This window comes from Ictalurus punctatus, chromosome 9, assembly GCF_001660625.3.
Source record: "Ictalurus punctatus breed USDA103 chromosome 9, Coco_2.0, whole genome shotgun sequence".
Classification (NCBI taxonomy): Eukaryota; Metazoa; Chordata; class Actinopteri; order Siluriformes; family Ictaluridae; genus Ictalurus; species Ictalurus punctatus.
The window spans coordinates 17,823,064-17,849,770 of record NC_030424.2 but is presented as its reverse complement, the minus strand read 5'-3'; the positions used below and the strand labels follow the sequence as shown (position 1 = coordinate 17,849,770).

General features: G+C 39.7%; 1 protein-coding gene across 3 annotated transcripts in view; it reads right to left on the bottom strand.

The window, feature by feature from the left end:
* LOC108269480 (neuronal PAS domain-containing protein 3) overlaps positions 1-26,707 on the bottom strand; it is a 253,602-nt gene that overhangs the window by 68,914 nt on the left and 157,981 nt on the right. For all 3 annotated transcript variants that reach the window (XM_017475393.3, XM_017475394.3, XM_017475395.3), the window contains exon 5: positions 11,848-11,937. In XM_017475393.3, the coding sequence (XP_017330882.1) occupies positions 11,848-11,937 (90 nt within the window). The remainder of the gene's footprint in view (positions 1-11,847; positions 11,938-26,707) is intronic.

Sequence of the window (26,707 nt, the reverse complement as noted above, 5' to 3'; positions counted from 1 at the left end):
AGCTAGAAGTATCATAACCTTATAGTTCCAATTATTACTTTATTATAATAATTATTACAATTATTGGAAAAGTAAAAGCATTCATACAACAAAAAAACCCCTCCATTTTACTTTATATACCTTATAAACCTATTATCCAATGTCACCCAAAGCAGGATGGATTGTATTTTAAGTCTGATTCTCAATGCTTCTTCCTCATGTCTTCTCAGGGAGTTTTTCCTTGGCACTGTCGCTTCTGGCTCGTTCACTGGGGCTGTAAATCAAATCTACACTCGGATTTCTGTAAACCTGCTATTGTTAAAAGTGCTATACACATCAAATGAAACTTATTTATATAGGTAGAATTTCTTATGTTCTAGTGGTTGTGGTATTGTTTCTTGCTGCATGGGTTGCACATACCCATTGGCTTTGTGTTTGAATTTTCACACATCTGATAAGATGTTGCTTTTTTTTTTTTTTTTTTTTTTTTTAAACTCATCCACAATCCCTTTACTGATTTTAATAGAAAGACCCAATCTACAACTTAAGCCTGGATACTACCCGACTGATTGTACTTCCCTCTCCTGGGGCACACTCTGTGCTAAAAGGCTTGAATTTATTAAATGTCTAATGCATTCTCAAATAGATGTTCAAATCACCTGTTACAGTATCTTTATATTACATATCAAATCTTGGTGTATTATAAGTTGAACTTAATCCCCCCACACCCTGTTATGTAAAGAGCCGTATGTCACTTATGAAAATGTTGTTAACGTTTGCACGTAAGGGCCTGCACGTTCCGTATCGGGTGGATCGTATATGTAGGAACATGAAGGAGAATATATCATACTAGACCCGTTATTAGAGCTGAGGGTTAAAAAGGGTAATAGGAGTAGAAAATATAATGCATTTGTTGTGGTAACTAAATGTAATGACCGCAAATAAAATCCCAAATATGATATCTGTATTGTGTGGCTAAACATAATATGGCAAAAAAATCAAAAAGGAAAAACAGCAGTACAGTTACTTTATAGAAGTCCTATTAGTTTAGAATTCTGCCCTCTTCACGTGTTTCACTTTTAAGAAAGACTAAAACAAAATAAAAGTCTTAGCAAAGGGTTAGGCTGACAATGGCAGGCAGCTGCTCAGGCTTCCCAAAATGACAGCCATTTGCACTTAAATGAGAGGATTTGTGCTGGGGCAAGCCATTACCAATATGCCATATGTGAAACCGTGTCTTTATCCCACATTATTGAGGAGGGAATGAGATCTCCTTACACCATGTTGTCTGTTTCTCTCTTCCTCTCCGTCTCGTTCGCTCTCAACAAATGGGATTCCCTCTCCTCCATCACGACAACGGCCGACATGCATCACACATCGCTCCGCTTGTACCATAGTGTTCGAGTTTAAAACTGAGCTGGAACTTTTGGATGCACGTTTCTAATACCCATATCGAGCATGTCTTACCTGCTGGAGTCGAATTTGCTGCACTAATGATCATCAAAGCTGAACTAATACTCACTATCACTCATACGCTCGTCATTATCCCGCAAACTGTTTCTCGCTTGTTATGAGGCAAATGACGAGATTCCTTTTCCCATTCACGTGTCGTGTCTGATGGATGTAAAGGGATTAGAAAGTGCCTCTGGCCCAGCAGCAGATACCAAGCCTGACATTCCTCTTTCTGAATGCAGTCCTATCAGAACAGAGCCAAAAGGATGAAGAACAGATATTATACGTGCCTCAAAAACAGAGATGCGACTCAGAGGCGGAATGAGGGAGCGCACTCATCGTTCATTGCCGTCCCTGATGCTCCTCGCCTGTTTATTTGACTCCTTTATCAGTTTCGAGGTGTGCCGTACTTCTTTCTCCATCCGCTCCCAACTCTAAGTATTGATTCATTACTAAGTATCTATCATACAGGCCAGAGTGTGCCGTGCATCATTGCAGGTGCTCCTCATGATAATGGATGGATGAAGTTATCATGCTTGTACACAAAGTGGCAGTGACATTTGGAAAAACCTCCAAGCAAATTCTTTCTCTTATCTGCTCATAGTTGTGGTACAGGGGTGTCTGCTCACAGCACCCTCATTAAGTAACCGTAATTAAGTCTCATTTGTAAAAGCTCATGTACATAAACGCAGACAAATGTATTAGTCATATTAATGGAAGGGAAACTAAATAATAGTATCCAAGTTGTTCTTTCTACGAAACTAGAGCAATAAAACGAATGCAGTTTTACAGATGCTGAGATTTATTTCTGTGAAACTGCTTTATTTTTTTGCAAATTTCATCATCATCACACAGCTACAGCAAGATCTGGTGTGAAGATCTGAGGATTAAAAAAAAATCGTCCTCGTGCAACCTTCTATCCATGTATCTTTTTCCTTCTCCCTTTTCTCGCTGCTTCCTAAGTAATGCCCTTTTTTTTTTTTTCCTAGGTGAGGAAATGGTAATAGGCGGTACATATGGTGTCCACGTCTGTGCTCCTCTTTTAGAGAGGGTCAAGTCTCATCTATTATTCTCCATGGCAAGAGTCACAAGGCCTCATTGGGCTTTTTATACCCTTATATGATGGGTTTCCTGCTTCAGCCTTTAATACACAGAGCGATTACAAACACATTTTGCAGTATCTAACAGGATATGCCATGGTAAAGTGTCAAGCTGGCTTCTTTAAAAAAAAAAATAATAAGAAAAAAGAAAGAAAAGTAAGGCCGAGTAATGGATATCATTTTACGTGAGCTATTACCTGGGCCAAACTCACTTATTTAATTATTATTAATTACGTTTCATTCTCTTTCAACGTTTTTAAAAAATTTTTTACAGGCTTAATTACTAATCAAGCTCCTTCTTGCAGTGCTTTATTATATTAATTAGCATATGTACTGCTACTGTTACCGAACAATATTTGGATGCAGATCACATTTCCATTTCTCTGCTGGCATGTGGTGCAGTGCGTGCTGAACTTTTCACTGTGGCAGACGTTTTGTAGCATCCTGTACGGTCAATAGCATGTAATGTAATGTGGCAGAGAGATGTTGGAGTTAACATAGCTCACCTTTAACATGACACACCTGCGAGCAGATACTGGGTCCCGCCAGCATGGTGAAATATGAGCACTCTCTTGGCCACTACTCACCTATCCATCTGTTCACTGAACTCTTTCTTTCTCTCCCTCACTCAAAAAAATAAATAAAAATCATTTCCAGAAGCACACAACTCTAAGTTCTGCTCTAGATTCACCAGTATTGTAAACTGGATAAATTTGACACGCATCGAGAAGGACACAAGTGGCCCATTTTTACCACGATTCAATGTTACAACTGCTGCTGTTTACTTTAAATTATTGTATGTTTACGGTAAATTACTACTATGTAAATAGCTCCTTTCTTAGATCGGATAGAAAGAATATTAAACTTCTCTTATTGCCTTGTCAAAGATATTAAAGCAAAGAAATCTCCCTGTGTAAAAGCGTGAAATATCAATCTAAAAACGTTTAAATGAAACCTTATCCACCACTGATCACAAAATAGCTCAGAAATCATATTTGTCATATTCCCTATCCCAGATTCCTCCATTTCAGATCACCATTCAGATTAAAGGCAGGTAAAAAAAATAATACTAAAAAAAATCCCTGTGTCAGCACGCTGGAGATGTGATCGGACAGATTCAGGATCAGATATTAATAAGTGGCAGCAGACATCTAAAATGAGAGCGACTGTATCAGACATGAGCTGGAGGACAGGGGGAAATTTGGCCACTGCGCTTATCAAAGAGCCATTTAGATACGGGTGATAGCAGCAATGCTAACACACAGCCAGCTCCACACTGCTCTACATAGGTGACTGAAAACAGATCCAGTGCAACTGACTAGATAAGGCTAGTCAGATATAAGACTAGATTTAGGCAATGCCTTAATGCATTAGAAATAGAATGAACAATTTTTCGAAATATTTAACAATTACAGCAGTGGGATAAAGTTAATACATTATTTACTCATATTGATTTTGTGTCTATGAGTGTTTGTGACTCAGGATGGAAAAAAAGGACAATCTGTTAAACAAAGGCTTTTGTATAAAAGCCAAAAACAGACAATTATCTCAAAAGTTCGGTGACCTTGACAATGTACTGCCAACCCATCTGCTCACGAGTTTCAGCAGTCGCCTTGTTTCTCCCAGGCGGCTTCCCTTTCTTCCATTCTTCTCAATCTATCCGTCTTTCCTCTTTTACTCTTTTGAGACACAGGGCTGACCTTGAATCAGTGTCTTCTTGTCCATATTATGGAATTATCTGAAAAGTATCTGAAAAGCAGAAGCTGATCCCAATTTCATCCGAGAAGGTTAATAAACATCACCTCCGTATCTTCACTCTGAGTTGTTTAAGCATGACTACAGCACTGTCTAGACTTACACAATAACCGTGGCAGGCTCTCCACTGCGCTTCTGTCCTGCCTCTAATTTACATTCATCCAATTATTAACAGCCCTTGTTGACTTTGAGATTCTTGTAGATACTTTTTTAGATTGTTTTTTTTTTTTGTTTTTTTTTTTGGCATGATAACAAAATGAAGAAGCTGGGAACTTCGGTTCCCAAAAGAACGCTGCCCTCTGAAACCTTGACATGCACAAAGACGGGCGCGCAGACAGGCCTGCAATGCCAGGAACGATAAGGTCACCCGAGGGATTGCCGAGATTATCTCTGTCAAGCACTTGGACACAGCACAGTCAAATGATGCATCATGCAGCCATTTTGAGGGGGAAAAAATCAATTTCTTCACCAGATCGCTATTTGCTTTTCAAAGTGCCCTTGTAGTCTTTGGGTTGGAACATTTATCAATTTAAATGTTGTGAACTGATAATGTTTTTTAGCCATGCGCCTTGTAAAGACAGTGGCTGGCGAAGGCTGAGAAACCTTTCTCCTTTCTCTGCTGCTCCTCTCACCTGGGAGACTGGATTATAGATACAGACTCTGTACTTACTGCTGGAGAAATAGTAGAAAAATGTAATAATTTCACCAGCCTAGTGAATAGTGACTGTTAATGACAACGTCAGAAAAGCAGCATTTGTGAAATGCATAAATCATGCTGTTTTTATTATCATTATTATTACTATTATTATTATTATTACCTTCATAACGTATTACTGATATTTTCTATTGTCCTTCTGGGAATTAAATCCTGCATTCCTAGGTAAAATGTAATGGGTTATAAATCATGTATCTGTACCAGATTTGATGAATTTCGACCCTCCAGCATTGTGGAGGTTTTTCACTGTCAGCAATCATTAATGTAGATGTCAGTAACGGATGACATTTTGGTGTAAACCAAGGTTTTCTTTACAGCAGTTGGTGCAATGTGAAATGGAAATGAGTCCGAATTTAACGATTCTTTTTAAAAGTCGATGTAGCTTTCCCTTTCAAATGGTATCAATCAAGTGCATGTAACTGCTTTACATTTAATGTTCGGAAGAAACTTATATTACCGTTTTTCTTTTATTTACTTTTGACTATGCAGATGCTGTTTATGAAAATGCATCTAAAACTAACCTTCGATCTCGCAATACAGCATGCAGTAATCTCGGTAGATTTGTTATTGGTTGTTCATCTATCACTCATCACTGAATAACATAGAACTTATTTAAATGGCATACACTTAATATAAGAAGATATACTTATTGGCTGTAATTTATCTTCAAATGTTAATGTTAAATATCCTTGTAATATATTCCTCAACTGAGGCATTCTACACAGTATTTTTCCTGTTCCTACAGTTAGAAAAGTAACTGGAAAGAAAGCATTTATGTATAAGGCTCCTTCGGATTGGAATAATTTACCTTCAAATATATGATCCTTCATCATTCACATGTTTAAAAATAGTTTGTTTTCTTACTTTGAGACACAGTGTACATGCTTCAGATGATGCTATATCTATAGCCATGTACAATATACTAATATTCTATATAATATAATGTAAAATATAATATGATATAATTGCTGGGCAAACATTTGTCGTGTTCACCAATGCACTTATCCTTTTGATGTCCGTTTGTCATCTGTCTTATTTGTAGTGTGTTTGTTGAATTATTGAGTGTTTTGTTTTTGTTTTTCACGTTACGTTAGTGCTTCTGTTTTTGATTTTTTGCTTGTACTGTATGTTAGGATATTAGGACTTGAAAACAAGTTGCTTCATCTCAAGGGGTATATCCTAATGAATAAACTTGTATCAATCAATTAATTGCGCTAAAAACGCATCCGATATCAGATTCCTATGGCATTATTTTCTTAACAACAAGAACAACAAACTAATTAAAATGACTGCATGATTCCTGCAACTCTCACACAGCATGTGCACTCTCACTCTCAAATTTACCTTCCTCTCACACTATGCACTTCTCTCTTCTTTCACACACCTGTTATGTTTGCATTTCTCTCTCGCCGTAGACACTTACCTAATTCTGATCTCAAGCTCATGTGAAGTTAAGGGCTGTGAGGTCAGGGTGTGTGCGCGCATGTGTGTATGTGTGTGTGTGTGTAAAGGGAAGCAGGAAGAAATTCAAGGTGGCTCAATTATACATGACCCCTCTCTGCCCTGTTTCTCTGCGCAATTCTACAAATCTGCATGCGAACACTGACCCTCAGCTGCCACAGCGTCATTAATAAAAGAGTACTTATTATCCATTTAGTGCTGTTCTGGTATTCTGCCTTGATGAGCTGTTAGAATAGCCAGGAGGAATATCCCAGAGTGCTTTGAAAAGGTTCAGGTGTGTAAAAATGTTTTAAAAAATAAATAAATAAAACCAAAACAAAACATAAATATTGCTGTTATAATAGTCATAATGTCCTTATCATAGGGCTAACAAACATAAACAGATTCCACTGGTTGTAGATCTAAATGATATAACATGTAGTTATTTAAAAAAAAAAAAAAAACACTTCATTTTCACTCACATATTCATACTGAAGAACAACACTGGGATATTTTAAATCATAATATTTGACTCAATTGGTTAACACGCTGCTTCCCAAACTTACACCTATGGATATTACTTTTATCAATAAAACCAGATTAGCTTTAGAGCACACCATTTCCACATTTGCTACCCATTTAAGCTTTTTTCATGGAAAGAAAATACAATTAACAAATACACAAACAATAAAATACCCACAACTGATTCAATTATTTGATTAGCGGCAAAAAGTACTTCGCAAAATAGCTTGGTGTCAGACAGATGGCAGGAGAGGCTAATGTAGGAGGCAGAGCAGGGTGTAAAGTGTGGAAGAATGAGGGATGGGATAAAGGAGGATGCAGAGCTGATCTCCACACAAAGATGTGATCAGACATTCAGGCAGATGGTTATGCTAATATATTCAATAGTCCTCCTCTCTGTGTAGGGGTTGCAGCATGGGGGGCAGTGCGGGCGGAGATGGGAGGCGAATAGAGGGGAGGGGTGGAGCTGGGTGTGGAATAAAAAGGGGGGAAGGTCTGGATGGATCTCAGGTGGCAAACCCTATGCTTTATCTCAGTAGACTCCAAAGCAGGCCTGCTCTCCTCCCCCCCCCAAAACTGTGGTGTTCACTCATGAAGTAGAGTCTCTGCCAATGCAGATAGGAGGGGCTGGCCGCAGGCACTCCAAACCCATCACCATCGCCAAACACGACTGACAACTGAGAGAGGACAAATTCCTCTACCATATGGTGGATTACACATGGCCTTCACATGTCGCCGAGTGTACAGTGATGCTGTGCTTCCAGCTACACGCGAGGGGTTAAATCGAAAGCCTCCATGGCAGATGAGGACTCAGATGCTGTGTGTATTCCAGATGTATCAATTTCCTTGGATATCCAGTCCATGCGAGTGCATATGCTGTACTGGCAGGGGTGCAGGCTGAATAATGGCCACCTTCCAAAAGCTAATATTCTTTTGGCTGGAATAATGCAATTATTATTTTCCTAGCCATCAGCCTTGGCACACAATGCCATCTGTTACACGAAACAAACATACACATCTCCATTTAGAAAACAGACAGCTGCCCAGTCGCAAGCTGTACCTCCACATTAGCCGTGCAGGGAGACTGCAGGGATTCCACTGACCCTGCAACAAGGTCATACAAACCCCTCATCCAGCCTGCGACCATGCACTATGCTTATTACTTTACAAACCACGTAAGGAAGGCCCGAGTGGCATGATTATATTCCTGCCACTCAATTTGTGCCGTGGGATGGCTTATTGAATGGCACCACTGCAAATCTGGTGATTAATCTAGAAAGACGGCAACCCATCCATCACATATTAATTATTGGAAATGAACTAATCACCCTCCTCATAAGCCAAATAGTAGCGGAGGACAGAATAACTAAGACACGAGACGAATTTGGCAGCATATGCCTATTTACATGCAGAAGTGAAATGATCATGGCTATTAGCACAACAAAAATGGTTAAATGGCCATCTGGTGGAGTGAATAATAGGGGTAAGAATCGCCGTGATTCACCTACTGTCAAACACGGGCCTCATTATCAGAGGAATCTGGAAGTGGAGTCACAAACAGCGGTGATAAGAGAGCAAGAACACATCCACTCCCTTCAGTTCGACCACGCTGTGTGCATTATCAAATAGCTAAGGGCATCTGCTGAGGTTGTACAGCATCACAATAGTGTCTGCAATACAAGAGGAGAAGCTTGTTCGCGCTGTAAAAACCTGTTAGGTGCTCCAGTCTGCACACATTAATGTAACACAAGGTGGTCAATAGCCACAAAGGGAAAAGCAATTTCACATCACTCTTTCATTCAGCTCGGGGGACGTACGCGGAAAAAAAGGTGGGGAAAGGATATGAAAATGTTCTCCTGGGTGCAAAGCCCAAAAAAATGCCTTTGGAGAGAGAGAGATCAAAATTTCACAGGCTTGTCTATGAAAAACGGCTTTCCTTGCATCACAAGGAAATTAAATTTCATTCACATGGAATTTTTTATTTAACTTTTTAAAAAAACACACACACACACACACACACACACACACACATACTTGGAGGTGACAACCTCTTCCAATTTAACGTTTTATTCTTTATCACATAACCGCAGTTAGCCAAGGCTTTAAATCTCAGCAAGAAGCTGTGAAGTTTATCAGATATAATTGTGGCATTATCCGGCACCACTGTCTCTCTGCTGTTGTAGACAGGAGAAGATACTTTATATCTACCATCAAAGACCTGAGGAAGGGCGCGATTGAGAGATTAGCACACCTTTACTTCTGCTGGAAGCCTCAGTCTCTCTCTGCGAATAAAACTAGGATCTGAAATGCCCGTAAGATTGAGCAGTGGTGCTAAAAGGTCATGCTATCGACTGTGGCCCGATGTAATGACTAGATGATGATTCAAGTCTTGAATGTCTAATGACGTCCATCATTAGCTCTTAAAATCTCATGGCCGATGCATCGATGGTAAAAAAAATATGAGTGACCTTCACTTTACCATGTGTCAGATGTTCACAAGTCCCTGAGGTCCAAATCCAAGTCAAGCCTCAAGTCTCTGAGGTGGAGTCCAAGTCAAGCCTCAAGTCTCTGAGGTGGAGTCCAAGTCAAGCCTCAAGTCTCTGAGGTGGAGTCCAAGTCAAGCCTCAAGTCTCTGAGGTGGAGTCCAAGTCAAGCCTCAAGTCTCTGAGGTGGAGTCCAAGTCAAGCCTCAAGTCTCTGAGGTGGAGTCCAAGTCAAGTCTCATGTCTTTGTTCTTTTTTTTTTTTAAGCAATAGTTCTTTCAGCTAGTTATTATAATTAACAGTGTATGAGGCTAAATCAAATTTGAAATATTAAAACTGATTACTTCTACAGAATGTCTTGTTCATTTATTCACAATTGTCTAATAAAGCACACAGGGTTTTACTTAAATCATCAATTTCATTTTTATACACAATCAAAAAACGATTACTTTCAAACTATTACATTTGATCCAATTTTTAAGTCATTTTTTACTGGAAATTCAGTTTGAAGCAATCTTACAGCATGACTAGCTTGATTCCTCTCCCTTCAAAGTGCCCTTCGGAGGGAGATTTAAACCTTTTGAATGCAGAGACTCTCACCATGTGAAAAACGTGCTGTGTATTTTGAGCTATTTGATTAGTTTGCTGTAGTTCTCAAGCAATGATCGGTAAGGTAGTCTTCCAGTGAGCGCCAGCGTTAACAAAACCCCCGTGTATACATGCAATTTAACTTGGTAAACTCGGATATTATATGCATATGATACTTAATACTTGGGGGGGGGTTAGGGGTGAAAAGGACATGGAAACATTTGTACTTCTTGTAAATGGCCAACACGCAAGCCCCTGACAGGATGGTACGATGATTATCACAAGGTAAGACTTGGCTATATTGTTATTTTTTTGTTTGTTGTTCGTTTATATAACAGCACTTTTCCAATGGGTGATGAACACGTGCCTTCAGATCACGTAAGTATATATTAATGCTCGAATGGTGTGTTTAGAGATGAATTGTTGTGATATTTGCTGCTGCAGCGCATACTGATCATGAATGAATAGAAAAATGTGGTGTTTTATGCTGTCATGTGGGGTAGTAAAGAGAGTCTCTGTCTTCAAGTCCAAGTCAAGTCTCGAGTCAGTTGTTCACGAGTCCAAGTCAAGTCATTTTTTTTGCGACTTAAGTGCGACTCGAGTCCAAGTCGCAGACTCGAGTTTCCATCTCTGCCATGTGTGTCATAACATAGTATATCAAGAACCTGCTTCTGCACACACCATAAAGTACATCTGTTCCATAATCTGTTTATGTAACATGGTGATATAGTCTTCGAGCCAGAAAACACACATGACAATATGCGTTTTTGGAAGAAGTTGCCTCTGTTTCATCAATGATAAAATTTTTTACCAGCTAATTCATTAATATTCTGCAATCATACAATAACAATCAAGAGGAAATCTACCTTAAACAATTCAGAGCCTAGTCAAGTTTTAAAGTTTAAACCACACTAATTAGCATTGAAAATAATTAACTAGGATGCACACTTTTTTTGCGCTCTAAAACAGATTAACAAGCTATAAAGTTACCGGCAATTAAGATGAGGAGAATCACAGGATCAGCTTAGCCATGTAAGATAATAAACTCTACTCCTACTAAAGACTTAACAAGCCCTTTATCAGCAGGCCAAGCTCCCTACTGCAGATAAAACCCACATTAAAGATAAGTACAACAGATTCTGCAAACTTTGGGGACAACTAATCAATTATTTGATAAAAATCATCAATCAATTAATGCTGAATTAAATTAGAATTTGCCTTAGCCTACTTCAGCTGCAAATAACTCATCAATTTAATCTTTTAATCTAGTAGAAAATAGGCTGTTTTCATTTTACCCACATGCACCATTTTCTTCGAGTTTTGGATTGTTAAAACCAATGGCACTGTTACCACCTGCTTGGAAAGTTGAAATATTCTATAAAACATCTATTGTCTAAAGAGAAGTGAGAGATTATTTTTACTCAATCTGATGCCAGTGACTTCCGGTGGTGTATTATAGACGGACAATTAAAGCTGACTCAATCAGCTGGCAGTGGACTTATTTAATGAGCACAGGACCTGAACCAAGATCAGTTGAGTCTCTCCAGTTTTCAGGATGGCGCTAAACTAGACAGAGCTATGTGGAAACCCAAGGTCACTTACACACACTTACATTATTCATTACTAGGTTCTAGCCAATAGGACCAGACTGTAATAATCATCTTGCATTAGATTCTCTTCACAAAAAATATGTAGCACTGAAAAGTGCAAATTAAAGACTAGGCAACTGACAGGCAAGGTGTTAAATTACCACTAATGTGTCAGGATTGGCTTTCCGATGCATAGAAGGAGAAGAAATTTGAACATGCGTTCACCTGTGAAAGGCCGAGGTATATGGACACGGTCTCTGAGATGTACAAAAACCTCCCCTCCTTGTTTAGTGCAAATACGAATCCATCCAGGGACTGTGGAAAGAGAGAGAAAGAGAGAGAAAGGAAGAAGAAGTGAGTGAGACGATACACACAAAGGGCTTGTTTTTAAAACCAGAAGGATTCCTCACATTTTCCTCCTACAACCTCAATCAACACTGCAGAAAAAAACAATAGAACCCCTCACAGAATTTGTAATGGTTTTGCTGGTTATAATGGGAATTGTATTGGTTTCAATGGAAACTGTAATGGTCCCTGTGGGCCTCTACTGGTAATTTGTTTAATTCTATTGTTGGCATGTTATGTCTAGTGGATACCATTAAGGACTAATAATGGTATTGGTTTTAAAGGTTACCTGATCGTTTGTAATGGAATTTGTAGTGGAAACCACTAGCATTTCTTTTGTTTTTTTCAGCAGGTAAGGCCTTGTAGAGGGCATTGAACACAAAGTAACAACATGAATCATATCAGACACAAATAATGAACAAACCATGATGAATAATGAATACATGAATCTGTCACTACAAAAGGACACAATCCTGATAATAACACAGGATTTTCAAACAGGATTCTGCAATGTTTCCCACTTTACATGCATATAATTAGGCATTTTGGACTATGAAAAGTCTTGTTCTGTGAAGATCACTGCTGGAGATTCAGGGACTAGGCGCCCAACAGGCAACAATTAAGGTACTGAGGTCAGCTAGGTTAATTACATATTGTCCCCTACTGATTCAGATAATCTGCAGGGCCTGCTAAGCACAGGCATGAGGCAGCAGAGACAGAGAGACATGGGTAAGTAACAAATAAAAAAAAGGCTTGCTCACAAGAAAAGAAAGAGCTGAAGAAATAAACACAGCGTTGCACACAAAGCCCCAGTCGATCTGATCACCTTTTTATGAAAATGAGGTTTACACAGATGGGGCAGGGGAGCGTCTCTCTTTTTTCTTTCTCGCTCTCGTTTATTTCCAGCTCTAAAAAGAGCAGCGGCAGCTGGCGAGAGGAGCGCATGGTCTCTACCCGCCGATAAAACAGCATAGCCCTGGGCTATTTACAGCACGCTGATATGCAGCTGACAACAGGAGCTCCCATAGCGCTCCGCCAGAGCCCGACAGCCTCCCCAAACACACATCTGCTAGCACCAGTGCTTAGCTTACACTTTACATTACACTGCCTTAATGTTGCCGCTAACGCTCGCTATGACACTTCACAGTACACAGCGCAGGATTTAGTTCAATTTGGTACAATTTATATGAACTGTGTTTATGCTAGCAGTGACACATTTTTTCCCAGACTCTGTATCATTATATCCTAATCTAATGCGATTTGATTACGTTATGTCTGTACTAAACCTTAATTATATCATCTTTGGAGCGTGAGAATAAATATTAGCCTACATAATATTAGGCTAACAGCATGCTACACATTAGCTAGCACTAACAAGAATAATAGTAAAACTTATAGCAGATAATGTAGAAGGGCTAGTTCATGTAACAAAGGTTAGCATGTTAAATATACTCAAGATAGAGTGCTTTTGAAGGCTAAGATAACACTATTGATTCCATAGGGAAAAGACAAGGCACAAATACACACAAGAAATAAAGTAAGAATAAACTAAAGAAAAAAATAGGACATTTGCAAAGTTATTTCAGGCTTAGCATTTGCTCTAAAACTGAAATAACCAAGATTTGAAAGATATGTCCAGTATGACCATGACTTTGTGAACACTGTTCATACAAAGAATATATATATTGCTTCAGGGGTTTCCTCTAGGTACTCCAGTTCCCTCCCCCAGTCCAAAGACATGCCTTGTAGGCTGATTGGCATTTCCAAATTGTCTATAGTGTGTGTATGTGTGTGTGATTGTGCCCTGTGATGGGTTGGCACCCTGTCTAGGGTGTCCCCCACATTGTACCCCGAGTCCCCTGGGATAGGCTCCAGGCTCCCCGCGACCCTGTGTAGGATAAACATTATAGAAAATGGATGGATGGATGGTACAACCACACATGACATGATGTAGTTACCTCAGGTAACACTTAACCTAATCCTGTGTGTGTTTTGAGTCTATCACAATTCCCACCCTTCATGTCAGTCGATAGTACTCTGCTTCTGTTGGGACTGTATCCTCCCCATACATCAGTGGAGGATCTTCTCAACCTTGTTACTGCGTAGCGTCAGATCTGGCACTGTTACGATTCCTGCATCCCCACAGAGCCAACCCTGGCAGTCAGAGAGGATTGCCAGCAGTGGCCTCCAGCTACTCTCCAATCATCTACTGGCTGTTCGTCTCTGAAAGTGCGGGGCAGCAGAGCCAGGTCTCTGGAGGAGCGCCTAGTCGCCTCCGTCAGCCTCCCCGTCGTGATAAACGGCCTCTGTTTACAGGCTAACCACTGGGTAAAATGCCCTATAAATCACCCGGCAGACAAACTTCTGGGGGAGAAATGTGTTACATTAGGATGGGCCTTTTATGTCATTTGTTTAAAACAGTCATGCCTCACGAGCCTCCTTGCGTTTTCTCTCCCTCTCTCTCCCTGCAGAGCTGAGGAGGGAAGAAGAATATCCTGAATAAGCTGCAGTGGTGCTGTGGAGAGCTCTGAGCTGGCTAGGGACTGGATCCCAGGTGATGTGTCTGACCTTAGATGCAAGGCTGTAAGCTCATTGAGGCTAGATTGAGTTAGGACAGATGGGTTGGTGCTTGCCAGGAAACACATGAAGAACTTTTTGAACTAGGAACTTCAGTCAGGGAACTGAAGCTTTAGTGCTCTGATCTACAGCTGTCGCTTCACACCAGTATATTGCCCCTTATTCAAGGCACAAAATTTAGAACAAGATGTTAAAGTGGATCAATATTTTTCATCACTTGTGGTTTAATACTTGAGGCTAAGATGTAAACCGAATAAGACATATGAACACCATGATTTAGAGCAATAACACCATCCAGACGTGCTGCCCTAGAGGAGAAAATGCTGCCTCTATCCAAAGTGTCTTATGTTTTCCTAATAGAGGACAAATACGCTAGAGGTGAAGGACATGTGCTGACAAACATCAATCTACTCCCAGTGCCCTGCACAAAGCCACGCCACCGTGCTGCCGTATTTACACACACGAGCAGACACTGGCCTTGTTGACCATTAACGCATCATAAATTATTAGGCCAAGAAAAAAAAAACAGAGTAGAGAGAAGAAGGGCAGCTGGTAACTGGAGCGTACCTCGTGTTCAGACGCTACCAAGGTCCCCGCATTCCTCCGACCCTTCACACATCCAACCCCTTAAAAACAATCACTGCAATCAAAGCAAGCAGGGCTGATTAACTCTGTGTATGCGTATCTATGTGAGAGGAGGACCGTGCGACAAAGAGAATCTCATCGTGAACAGATGGATCCCCGCAATATTTTTTTTTTAAACTCGAGAAAATAAAATATACGATGAGGGGATGTACTGACAAGTATTTCAACAATTGGCAACCCTTTATTTCTTATTTCATGGAGTGAATGGATGTATCTCATTATTAGCCCCTCTCCCTTCCACAGATACACTCGAAAACACACCGATCCAAAGGAGAGATGTAGAGGGTGCTCTTACTCAATACACAAATCACAGAAAATCACATAACAGCCCTGAGATAAGCTAGCATATGGGTTACAGTGTAAGATGTGCATGTGTATTACGTGTGTGTGTGTGTGTTTATAAGAGAGGGACATAATGGACAGAGAGAGAAATCAGGTATATTTATATTATAGAGACAGACAGACAGAGTGAGGGAATGATTAGGGGCTTTAAAAGACATCTTATCAGAAGTAGTCCATTGCCATGGGAGCTGGGAAAAATATATTTTTCACTCAAGTCAATTTCAAAGCTGACAAGCCATGTAGAAATGTGCAAATATGGATGCAGAGTATTGATTTATTTATTGAAGGCCCTAGCTCGGGGGATGCTCAAATCACTCATCTTACCCCACGTTGGGAGCTCTTTCGAATAAAAGCATCGTTATAACATTTATTTCAGATGGAGCTTAGCAGTGGAGAAAAGATCTCAGCTCCTACTCAACATGACATATTTATTGGCCCACTTTATAGGCACAGTGACCCACTGCAGCCATCTGTTATAAAAAAAAAAAAAAAGACACTGGACTACATGTAACAAAGCATCCTTTTGAACAGAGGATTTCCCCTTATCACCTCAGTGTCAGACTTCACATTAATCCATCTGTCCATTTTCCATACCTTATCCTACACAGCGTCACGGGGGAGCCTGGAGCCTATCCCAAGGAACTCAGGGCATAAGGTGGGGGACACCCTGGATAGGCACAATCGCACACACATTCAATTTGGAAATGCCAATCAACCTACATGCATGTCTTTGGACTGGAAGAGGAAACTGCAGTACCCGGAGGAACCCCCGAAGCACGGGGATTCGAACCCCCCAACCCCGGAGGTGCGAAGTAAACGTACTAAACACTAAGCCACTGTGTCCCCTCACTTCACATTCATTTATTTGAAAAAATTACTGTGCACTGTGTGTTTTAATTGTCAAATATACAGTCAAGAGCAAATGTTTGCAATCAAGTGGTTTTTGAATTGAGAAAGGAATCTGTATATACAAAAAAGAAGGATTTCAAGAGATTACAATGAAATGTGGGTGTATACAAAGCAAACCCAACAGAAAATGGAGAAAAAGATTTGGTAGATTTATATGTCAGAACAGGAAGAGTGTGTGTGTGTGTGTGTGTGTGTGTGTTTGCGTGTCAGTGCTGAATAGTACCACTGAGAAAAATTATAAGCAGCTGAGATGATATGAAAGAGAATGGAGACAATTATGCAAGAAAATGGTAGACATACACCACACTAGTGTTATTAGAGAAAATTTATTTTACATGCAGGACTGATATTAACTCCTAATATATTAAAATACTCTTTATATTAAATGTACATTTTTTCTATAAGAAATAAAACCTAACACACTAAATGTCTTGTATGTAATTTATCTGTCATACTCATTTCAGCCTAAAGAAATATAAAACTATGCACTTAACTGTACACACACTACAGAAAGAACACTAATTAAAAAAAAAAAAAAAAAAGCTTGCATGACCCGGTACAATACATGCAAACACGGGGGGAAAAAATCGTTATTCACCATGAGTTGTTTGAAACTACTTAGTCAGCCATATTCCCCCATGTCTGATTAGTTTATCGTTAGAAATACCCGTAAAACGAGCTAAATTGTGTGGACGGCTGATATATAAAATCTAAATTAGCCTACTGCGGAGGGAGAGAAAGACAGAGGAAGAGAGAGAAAGAGAGGAAAAACAAAATATGATCAGCGCACTTGAAGAGCAGAGAGTGAACATGAATTTTTCCCTGTCCGTGGTGTGGAAAAGTTCCTTCGGGTGATGAGACAACAATATTGTTTCTACCTCCCTGCGTGTCTGGATTTAATTAAGTGATAACAGTCACCTTCGGGTGGTGGCACAAGACAATAATATCAGAGTTAAGAGAAAGTGCTGAGGAGACTGGGCTCTCCCTGTTATCAAGAGAGAGAGAGAAGAAGAGAGAGAGAGAGAGAGAGAGAGAGAGAGAGAGAGATTTACCTGTTATACAAACTCCATCTTGGCTTTAGTCAGGTTAGTTTCTGGGAATATTTTCTAAGTCTAATCGGAGTGTGGGGGGTGGGAGGGGGGTGGGGTCTGGTTTAAGAGGATTTACTTTAACTCTAAGAGGATTAATTCTAATTTGAATGCTTATGTGTTTAAACACAGGCTTAATAAAATGATATGACGTCCATACAAACAAATGAAAGGCCTGGCTTAGTCAGGAGGTGACTGCCAGCTAGGAGCTGACACTAAACCAACACTGAGGTTAAAATACATGTGTACCATCTACACACCCGTATATATGCACACACAGTGAGACTTTCCTGTGGCACGCTGCTCTATTCTTAAGGACATGGGGAAAAAAAGGAGGATGGCTGAATAGAAGAAACAAAAAAAAACAAAGAGAAGAAAAGACTTGAGTTCTTGAGTGACCTCAAAAATTACTGAAGGACAGGATAGATAGCATAAAGAAAAAGCCACGATGTTTGCCAGGCCATTAAGATGATTACAAAAAAAGGTATAGTATCTGAAAGTCAACAAAGACGCCCCTCTAAATCCAGACTCAAGTTGCTCAATGGTATAATATTCATTTCTGAAAGCTTGCCTATCCAACATAGGCGAACATGAGTGGCTTATTGAAAGCAGTGTAGTATTGTAAGTCGAAGACCCCGTTATGAGAGACAGGATGTAAAAAGCGCTGAGGGTCAGTCTCCTTACAGCTCTCCAGCACCCGACAGAGACCCATCATCAAAAGGTTCCATTACAGCAGCAGGCTGGCATCATAATTACACCATAATCAGCTCGGCAGCGAGGGCCTGTGGAGTGGCCCGGGGCTCGCAAAGGTATGCTCAGGGTGTATGAATCACAGCGAGGTCAGCGCAACCAGACGGCGGCCTTCTCTTCAGCGCACTCAGGCCTGCACAGAGGGGTCTAGTGCTGGCTGAAGTGGCTATCGAATCATAGCGTTTTTCTAAAATGGATCCTCTTTTGATGATGAGCTCATACTATTGAACCATTTTCGCATGGTGAGGCTCGGCAGATCCGTTTTATTACAAGTTCATGTTTGATGTGCTTACTCATTCAAAATCGCGTACGAGCATCGTGATATCAGACAAAAGATAAGATAATACTTTTATTAATCTCCAGACGGAGAAATTTGGGAGAGTAATAGCAGTAAAAGTAACGTAATTACAGCTATTGAGGTTTGTTGATGGGTTCCAAGGCTAGCTGAGCTCCTGAAGTCCTACTGGCAATGAGGACCTTCAAGCTGCCAGGCGTAATTGCCTTCTCTGCAGCTTTCAGCACTCAGAAAAAGACTCACACAAGGACCACACACACAGACACACATACACACACACACACACACAAACAAACTGCAGCGATGCATCTTAAGAAATCACATAGGGTCTGACCACCACAGTCTAATTATGCTAATTGCTGCAATGCCCTTGCTTTATTTATGCATGGTGGCTAAGATAAATAAAAGGAAATTGCTTTGGATCTAACTGTATTCATTTCAGAATGCAAACTAGCTTGTGTTTGTTATGAGATTGCTGATCTGTTTACCCCTGAAATTTTGCAGGTAATTGCAATTTTGATTGTACATTTATTTTTCCCAGTGACAGTCCCACGACTGCATCTGTCTTCAGTTTTTATAATTAAATGCTTTGTAATATTTAAAGCACATCAAATGGAAGGAAGGCAGCACACGTTAGACTATTTCATTCAGCAGACTGAATAGCTCACTCAGGGGGACGGGGATAAGCTCGCAGAATGGAGACGCACGAGCTGAATGCGTTTCAAGTTCTGTGGTGTTGCTGAAGTAAATATTGAAATGTTGAGGAAGTGTGTCAGGGGACATGGGGTGAATTGGTGTTGCGAAAAGGAATAAAACATAAGGTGTGCAGAATAGTTTCCTGCTTGATGCGTTCACAGTTTTTACAATTAGTCTGGATGGTTTATACATCACATGAATCTGAAGCATCGAAAAGCGGCTGTAATACCAATCGACCTTTCGTACACGTTGTGCAGCTCAATCTGCCTGTGGATAAAATATCCCTAATATTTACACAGCAGATTTAAAACAACCCACAGAAATGAAGTTACAATATGAATACATTGCGTGTTACATGCTTAAAAATAAAGGTCCATCAACGGTTCTTTATAGCGCCATAGGTTCTACAAAGAACCGTCGTCTTGTCAAGACCATTTTTTATTGTATAGGGTTCTTGAGTTGAGCTATATGGTTCTTCGGAGATTAAAGAAGAATTGTTGTAGGTTCTTCTGAGCAGTGCATTGGTTCTTCAATGTATCATCCATTAACAGTGAGTGAACTATAAGGTTCTTTGTGGGACTGGAAAAGATTCTCCTGGCATCACTCTTAAGAACCTTACTTTGGTTCCTTAAAGCACTAACTATGTTTTTTTTTTTTTTTTTTTTTTTTTTTTTTTAGAGAACTTATGATAACATGGTTGCTTGTGGCACTGCTGTGAAGAATCATTTGTGGGTTCTTTAAAGCACCTATAAATAGATGGTTCTCTAAAGAACTTTTAAGAGGTCTTGTATGGCATCAGGCTGAAAAACCCTTTTTGGTTCTAATTGGAACCTTTATTTTTAAGTTCGTATTACTACTTGTCCGACTGATAAAATGAACTCCGAGATGCTAATCAGAATTTTAAGTGTGTTTGCTCAAAATGTATTCAAGGTGCGATTGTTCAGCAAAATCCGATAGCATTTAATGAGGAAAGACTCAATTGATTAGAACAACTCAAACTACTAAGTCCAGTAATAAACCTGCAAAACGATGGCATGTCTATTTCACCATGTGTCATTTAGCGGAATATTACAATGTTCTGGTCTTGTGTATAGTTTCTATATCGAGACCTTTGAAGGCTCTCTGTGAAAATTCAGTCAATTTTAAGATATGTATATCCTCAATAACATCAAGGTAGATATACTCTAATGTATGTTTAATTAATATTTGCTGCAAAACTTTCCATGTTCTGTAGAATAATAAATAACCAATAGAACATTATAGCATTTTTTGGCAAATAAAAAAAGTCAAGTAGAACTTATTATGGTTTAAAGATTAGCTTATTAGTTAAAAGTAGCAGGCAGCATTTTATTATTTGCTTTTGCTGTGTGTTAAATTCAGCTGTAATGTTATGAAGGGATTATTAGGCTGATTATGCATTTCCCTTTATATTATAAGAAAATGATCAGAATGGCACTTCAAGCTGTCTCTTGCAGCAGTTTTTTTCAGACTCAGAGCTGTTGTCTTGGCAAAAAGACGTAGCACAAAGTATTGACTAAAAGGGTGACAATAATTGTTGCACACCGGTATTTAACAAAGATATTTACTTTGATAAACCTGTCTTGTGTTTGCAATTGTTTGATATCCATGAGAGCAGAGTATTTTTGTAAAAATTTTTAAACAAAAGATCAAAAGGTTAAACAATAAAGACAAATTTTTTCCACAGCCTTCTTTGCTCATATTAACCAAGGGTGCCAATATTAGTGGAGTGCACTGTATCTTGGGGAAGATGAATACCATATCAGTATCATGAATTTTTAGGCAAACCAAAAGGCATTATTACTAAAAAAAGCTTTTGTTTAGACACACGGTGACCTACAGAAAACCCGACGCAGCTTCCAGCACTGATTACATAAAAAGCTTACAAAATAAATATTTGAACAGAATTTACCTCAAAAATATGGCAAAAATCACTAAGGTGCTTTTTTCTATCGTATTCTCTATTATAGTTGCCAAAGTACTGTGTTAAACGACACCGTTCATTTTATTACATCAAAAATAATCGGTCCGAACAATTTGTGTGTTGTTGTTTCTTCAAATGTAGTTTTATTTATTCACTAAACACAAACACCACAAACAAACTAAAAGCCAGAACAAAAGTTGACGGTGTTTACTTTCTGCTGTGAAGGAGACAGGCGGTGTGTGGGTGATGAATTCATTCATACTTATTTCATTAAGTTTACAATCCGATGGCATTACCATTTAAACGAAAAAACACACAAACAAAAAAAAACAAACAGAAAAGGGGAAAGGTCTTTTGTTGCTTCCTCTGTTCCCCAGCAGACAGGTGTGTTGATTTATTTATTGTATTTGTGCATTCCTGTCTTACATGGAGGAACAAATGTGCCGACCGCAGGAGAGTTCATTGACAGGCCCTTTGTATAGCACAGTAAAAAATGAGCCACTTACTTACAGCCCATCCATAGGAAATCGGATGCAATGAGAATCAGAATGGAAGTGCTCCCAGCACTGATGCCTCTACAGACAGAGGCTACGCCAGAGCGCAGGGGAGGAAAATCAATACAGGATAACTCCTTTTCTCTCACACACAACTTAAGATTCAGCAAAAGTTTTGTCTGGGGAACTTCGCCTGATATGGGGCTTGGGAACGAAACCGACATTAATCATTCCAGCAAGTGCTACGTTGCATTAGTACAATAACTTGTCGTCGGAGCCGCTGGCCCACCTCGCTCCTGCACATAAAGCCTATCACTCAGTGTGCCCTTAAGGGCCAGATAAACAATCACCAGAGTCCCATATTCTGTTAAATCACTGTAGCCACATTAGTCTGAATGGGGAGAGGGGATCTGAGGAAGAAAAGGAATCGCTTTGCGCCGGCTGGGCCCAGATGCTTATCAGCTGCCTGAAGAAGACATTCGTCTTTTGTCTGCATTGCCCTTGACACATCCGTAAGGGAGAGGAAGTCTTGAACTTGTCTTTGTTTTGAAGAACTCTCGGACCTTGGCAGTTTAATCCGGGTTAAACACCGCAGGATCTCGCGAGTATTTAAGCATTCCCTCCGTCTTTGATATCCATCTCCTTTTATATATAAATATCTATTCAAAGGTCTTCCTCTAAGCGAGAGGGATAAGTGCACCATTGTGATCACAATGCAGAGGCTCTGATCAGAGGATAGCACACACCAAAGCCTTCAGCGCAGTCAGAGAATACTCATACTTAACCCAAAATCATCCACAGCCTCATGATACATACAATTAACAAAAAGTAACAGTAAACAGAAGCATTTCATTGCAAACAACACATTCTGTAGTTGTTGTTTTTTTTCATTTTCATTTTTTATGATGATGCTCTCAAAAAACAAACAAACCCCAAAACAAAACAAGTAAACATGTCTAAGAATAAATTATGCCATGTGAATAATACCCCCAAAGCTCCAGTGGAAGTGCTGGCAGTAGGGATAAGGCAGTTTGCGAAGCATATGGGTATTTATAGACTACGGTACCTCAGAGAACACATTTAAAACCACAGTAACTGCACCGAAAGCCACATTATGAGCCAATATGAACCCCCAGTAAAAGCCGCCTGGTGTTACCCACGTGAGCCATAATGGACAATACAAGAGGCACATAAGGCAGAATACACAAACATACAGTCACTTCTTATCAACTGATGCTTTTCTTGAGAAAATACCTTCAGAATCTTTTGCAATCAATAACAGAGTCTGTTGCCAACGTAAGATTGTGTTTAGCCAGATTGTTATATTATAGGGATTACAGTCAGATTATTATGTATAACATAAATTATACACATGGGGTGGACAAATCACTAGCTTGATGACTAGCTGAATTCATGTCTGAGTTATTAGTTTTTCATTCATTCAGTTAGTTTCAACAACTAAAACATCAAGAAAATATTTTCTTGACTTTCGCAAACCAAACATTTCATGTGGTACTGTATATAGCTACAGTTTATCAGTCCCTCCAGGAATTTGCGGTATTGCTGTCGCAGGAATGAATGCAAAATCAAGCAAATTCCTCAATATTCAGAGGAGCTTGCAATGTTTCAAAATTAACGCAGATTTTCTGCAGATTTGGGCCAAGACACATCATCACAACGCGCATTCAGCCAAATCCCTCATCGATTCGCGGGCAACGAACGTGAGTACAACTAAAAGGTCTCGTTTACTAACAAACATCACCGTGAAAGACCGTGCAAAACAATTTTGTGCAATTGCAATTTCGCCAATTCAAGTAGTTTACTGCAAAAAAAAAAAAAAAAAAAAGCATAAAAAACTGCAAATTGCATCGCAGCAAAATCAAGCATTTTTGGCCACAACAATCACAAAAAAAAAACTCAGCAACTGTTTATAGTTTAGCTATGTAATTTTAAAGCAGTGTGTTTCACGGTGTGTGACACACCTTGCTATTAGTTCTGAATCCCACCACCTGCTGCACTATTCACATCAGCTGAGGTGCAGAGAGGCTGACGGTGGAGCGTTTTTTTTTTTTACTACATGGATTAGTCCGCGTGCAGGGATGATAGACAATCTCTTCAGAATCAGGCATTTTTCAGAATCAGAATGAAGAAACACTGATGAAACTGGGCAAAATATAGTTCAGCACAGTGGCATCATATACCTCTTCTGCTAGCATAACATGCAGTCACCTTGTGATTTAAAAGGTTGAGAGAAAATAAACACACTAGCTAGGCTCAGGATATGCTTTATGTGAGGGAACATCACATCCCTTAGCGAAAACCTTAGCCTTAATCACTGTTAGAGAACAATAATAACATCCTTGTTTGTTTCTCTTAGTCTTTACTACTGCACTTAATTAACTTGCTGCATATTATTACATTATTACAATAGCTACTTTTATGTCAGCTAGCTATATTTTTTCCTAGTCACTTTTGGTAAAGCAACTAACATTCTAACATTATTTGCCCAGTGGACTAGCTAATGAATTGATGCTTTGTCCACCTTTGTACTATATTTGTTATATGCATGAACAGTTGATAATTCTTTGTAAGTGTAATTAATTTATTCTGATTACTAATTTGTTCTGTCATGAAGAGAAATGTTTTTGAAGGAATACACAGTTGAATATCTACATCTGAGTGATAGAAGAGGTTTGTTAAAGCGAGCCGAGGTTAAGGAGAGAAGCACATGTACAGGCCTCTCCTGGGAAGAGTGTGCAGGGTCTGTGATAATGAGAGACTCCGTTGAGACACCTGAATTCAAAGGAACGTGTTAACATCTGCATTACTCTGATATGAAGATTATTGCAGAGCCCAATTCGGAATTAGTATTCTCAAGAACACTGCTTATCTTTAGCTCTCATTTTTTCGCTTGTCAGACAAAGAGTTCAATAATGAATGTTAATAATATGTCCTTTCTTTTTTTGTTGCCCACTGCTTTCATCACAAGTCCCGATTTTCTACATGCCCATTTGCATTTTTGTGTGTGGAACCTCACCGCTCTACTAGCTGTAAAATACTTATGATACTTTTAAAATATTATTATTATTAATTGATTTATTTACAATAAGATAAGATTCAGATTATGAGGTAAGATTCAGACACTACACCAGATGTCCAGTGTTGATTGAAAAGTAACAATTAGGACTATTTGCCACATCGTTATACAGAGTTAAACAAGTTAGCTTGGCAGAGTTTCATTACACATTTAAACGTGTTGAATGTAGGATGCAGGCCATGCTGTTGGAGGCTCTAACCTGGCTGTCAAGGGCGTGGGTGACTCCTACTTATAACAAAATGTAGTGACAGGCTAAGATCAAGGGCTGTGCTGACATTCTCACTGCAAAGGTCAATGTATGGCGAGGCCGGCGATGAAGAAATGAGCACTCTGCCATCATTGCCAAGGCAAAAGGTCAGAAACAAGCTGATTGGTGATAGAACTATCAAATTAACCAATCAATACACGGCTGGGATAGGAGGAAGCAGGCCCTCAAGGGAGAGGAGACAGGCTGGACCAAATGCCAAGATGTCAATAGCTATGCGCCGATACAGCCTGGAGGAGAGGGAGCCTCTCTCATAAACACTACACTACACTACACACACACACACACACAGACACACGCAAGCTCACGTTCCTCCACATGTTTCACTTTATTTAGAAGTAATTTGAACAAGCATTCCAATGCTAAACGCTATAAGGGTGCTATAAATATTTAATGCTAAGTTGAGCGTTGAGAATAACGATGCATTGTAAGACATGCCATAAATCGTAAAAAAAAGAGAGATATTTTGAATATAAAGTCTTCTTTACTGTGAGGGATCGATTTTGTTCGTGATGAGGATAAAGCCTGAGTGGAAATCGTCTTGCAAGTCGTCCTGCGAGGTGTCGAGTGTGCGGCTGGACGTGGAGGACGGAGATGAGAAGACACACAAGGACGTAAAGTAGGACATGAGAATGAGCGTGCAGTCGGGCTGCTTTGCCAAAAGGGCTTGTAATCCTCTTCTTCGTTTACAGCGGCAGCTCAATATCACTTCAATTCCCCCATGAGTGACTGGTTGCTTTGTACCTATCTCCTGTGGAGACGACCTATTCACATAGTAGCCTCTCATCCTGTCCCCCTGCTCCCAAATACCAGTTCCCCTTTAGACCTCAGGGGCCATTGAGAGATGAGCTCGTCTGGGGATTAATTGAATTGTATTAGCCATGTCAGTCAAGCTGAAGTGCCGCCGTGCTCCAGGCCGCCGTGCTGGGACGCGCTGAAGCAGAGGGGGTTGGAGACACACACACAGTCACACAGGGATAAATCAAGGTGTGTGGAGATATCAGTGAAGGGCAGAGTTTGACTGAGGAACAGTTTGATGTTGAAGTGCTTCACCAAAACGATTTGCAGCATTCTTTGGATTACCAAAACTTCTCCACTCCCCCTCCCCCCACCTCTCGCCATGCCTTGCATGTTTCAAATGATAATTAACTGGCAATTAATTCATCTCTTCCCATTACATGCATGGTAATCAGCAGGTCAGGGTAAATGATGCAGAGCTGAAATAAATATAAAGACCAATGCTTGACACTCACATTCATGTGTCATACATGCATGGCTATGAAATCTATCTAGCAACCTAAACAATGGCCTCAGACCTGATTTTTCATTTATTTTATTTCATTAATTTTTTTAAGAAATGAGCAAGTGGCAAGTGCACTTCTTCCAAAATACATGGTACCACACATTGGGATGATTTTTCCAGTTAAACAGTAATAAAGTTGAGGGGTTTCTTAATTTTCCTGAAATTTACGTTATCTTTAATTACTGACGTTTGGATTAAACACATTCAATTTAAGCGACCAATCAAACAATCAAAAGAAAACAAAAAAAAACCCAACAATAAAATCTATAAGAACCCAGACTCTAATAATAGTGAGTCTTGATTTCTACCACTGCAACAAAATAATAATAATAATAAA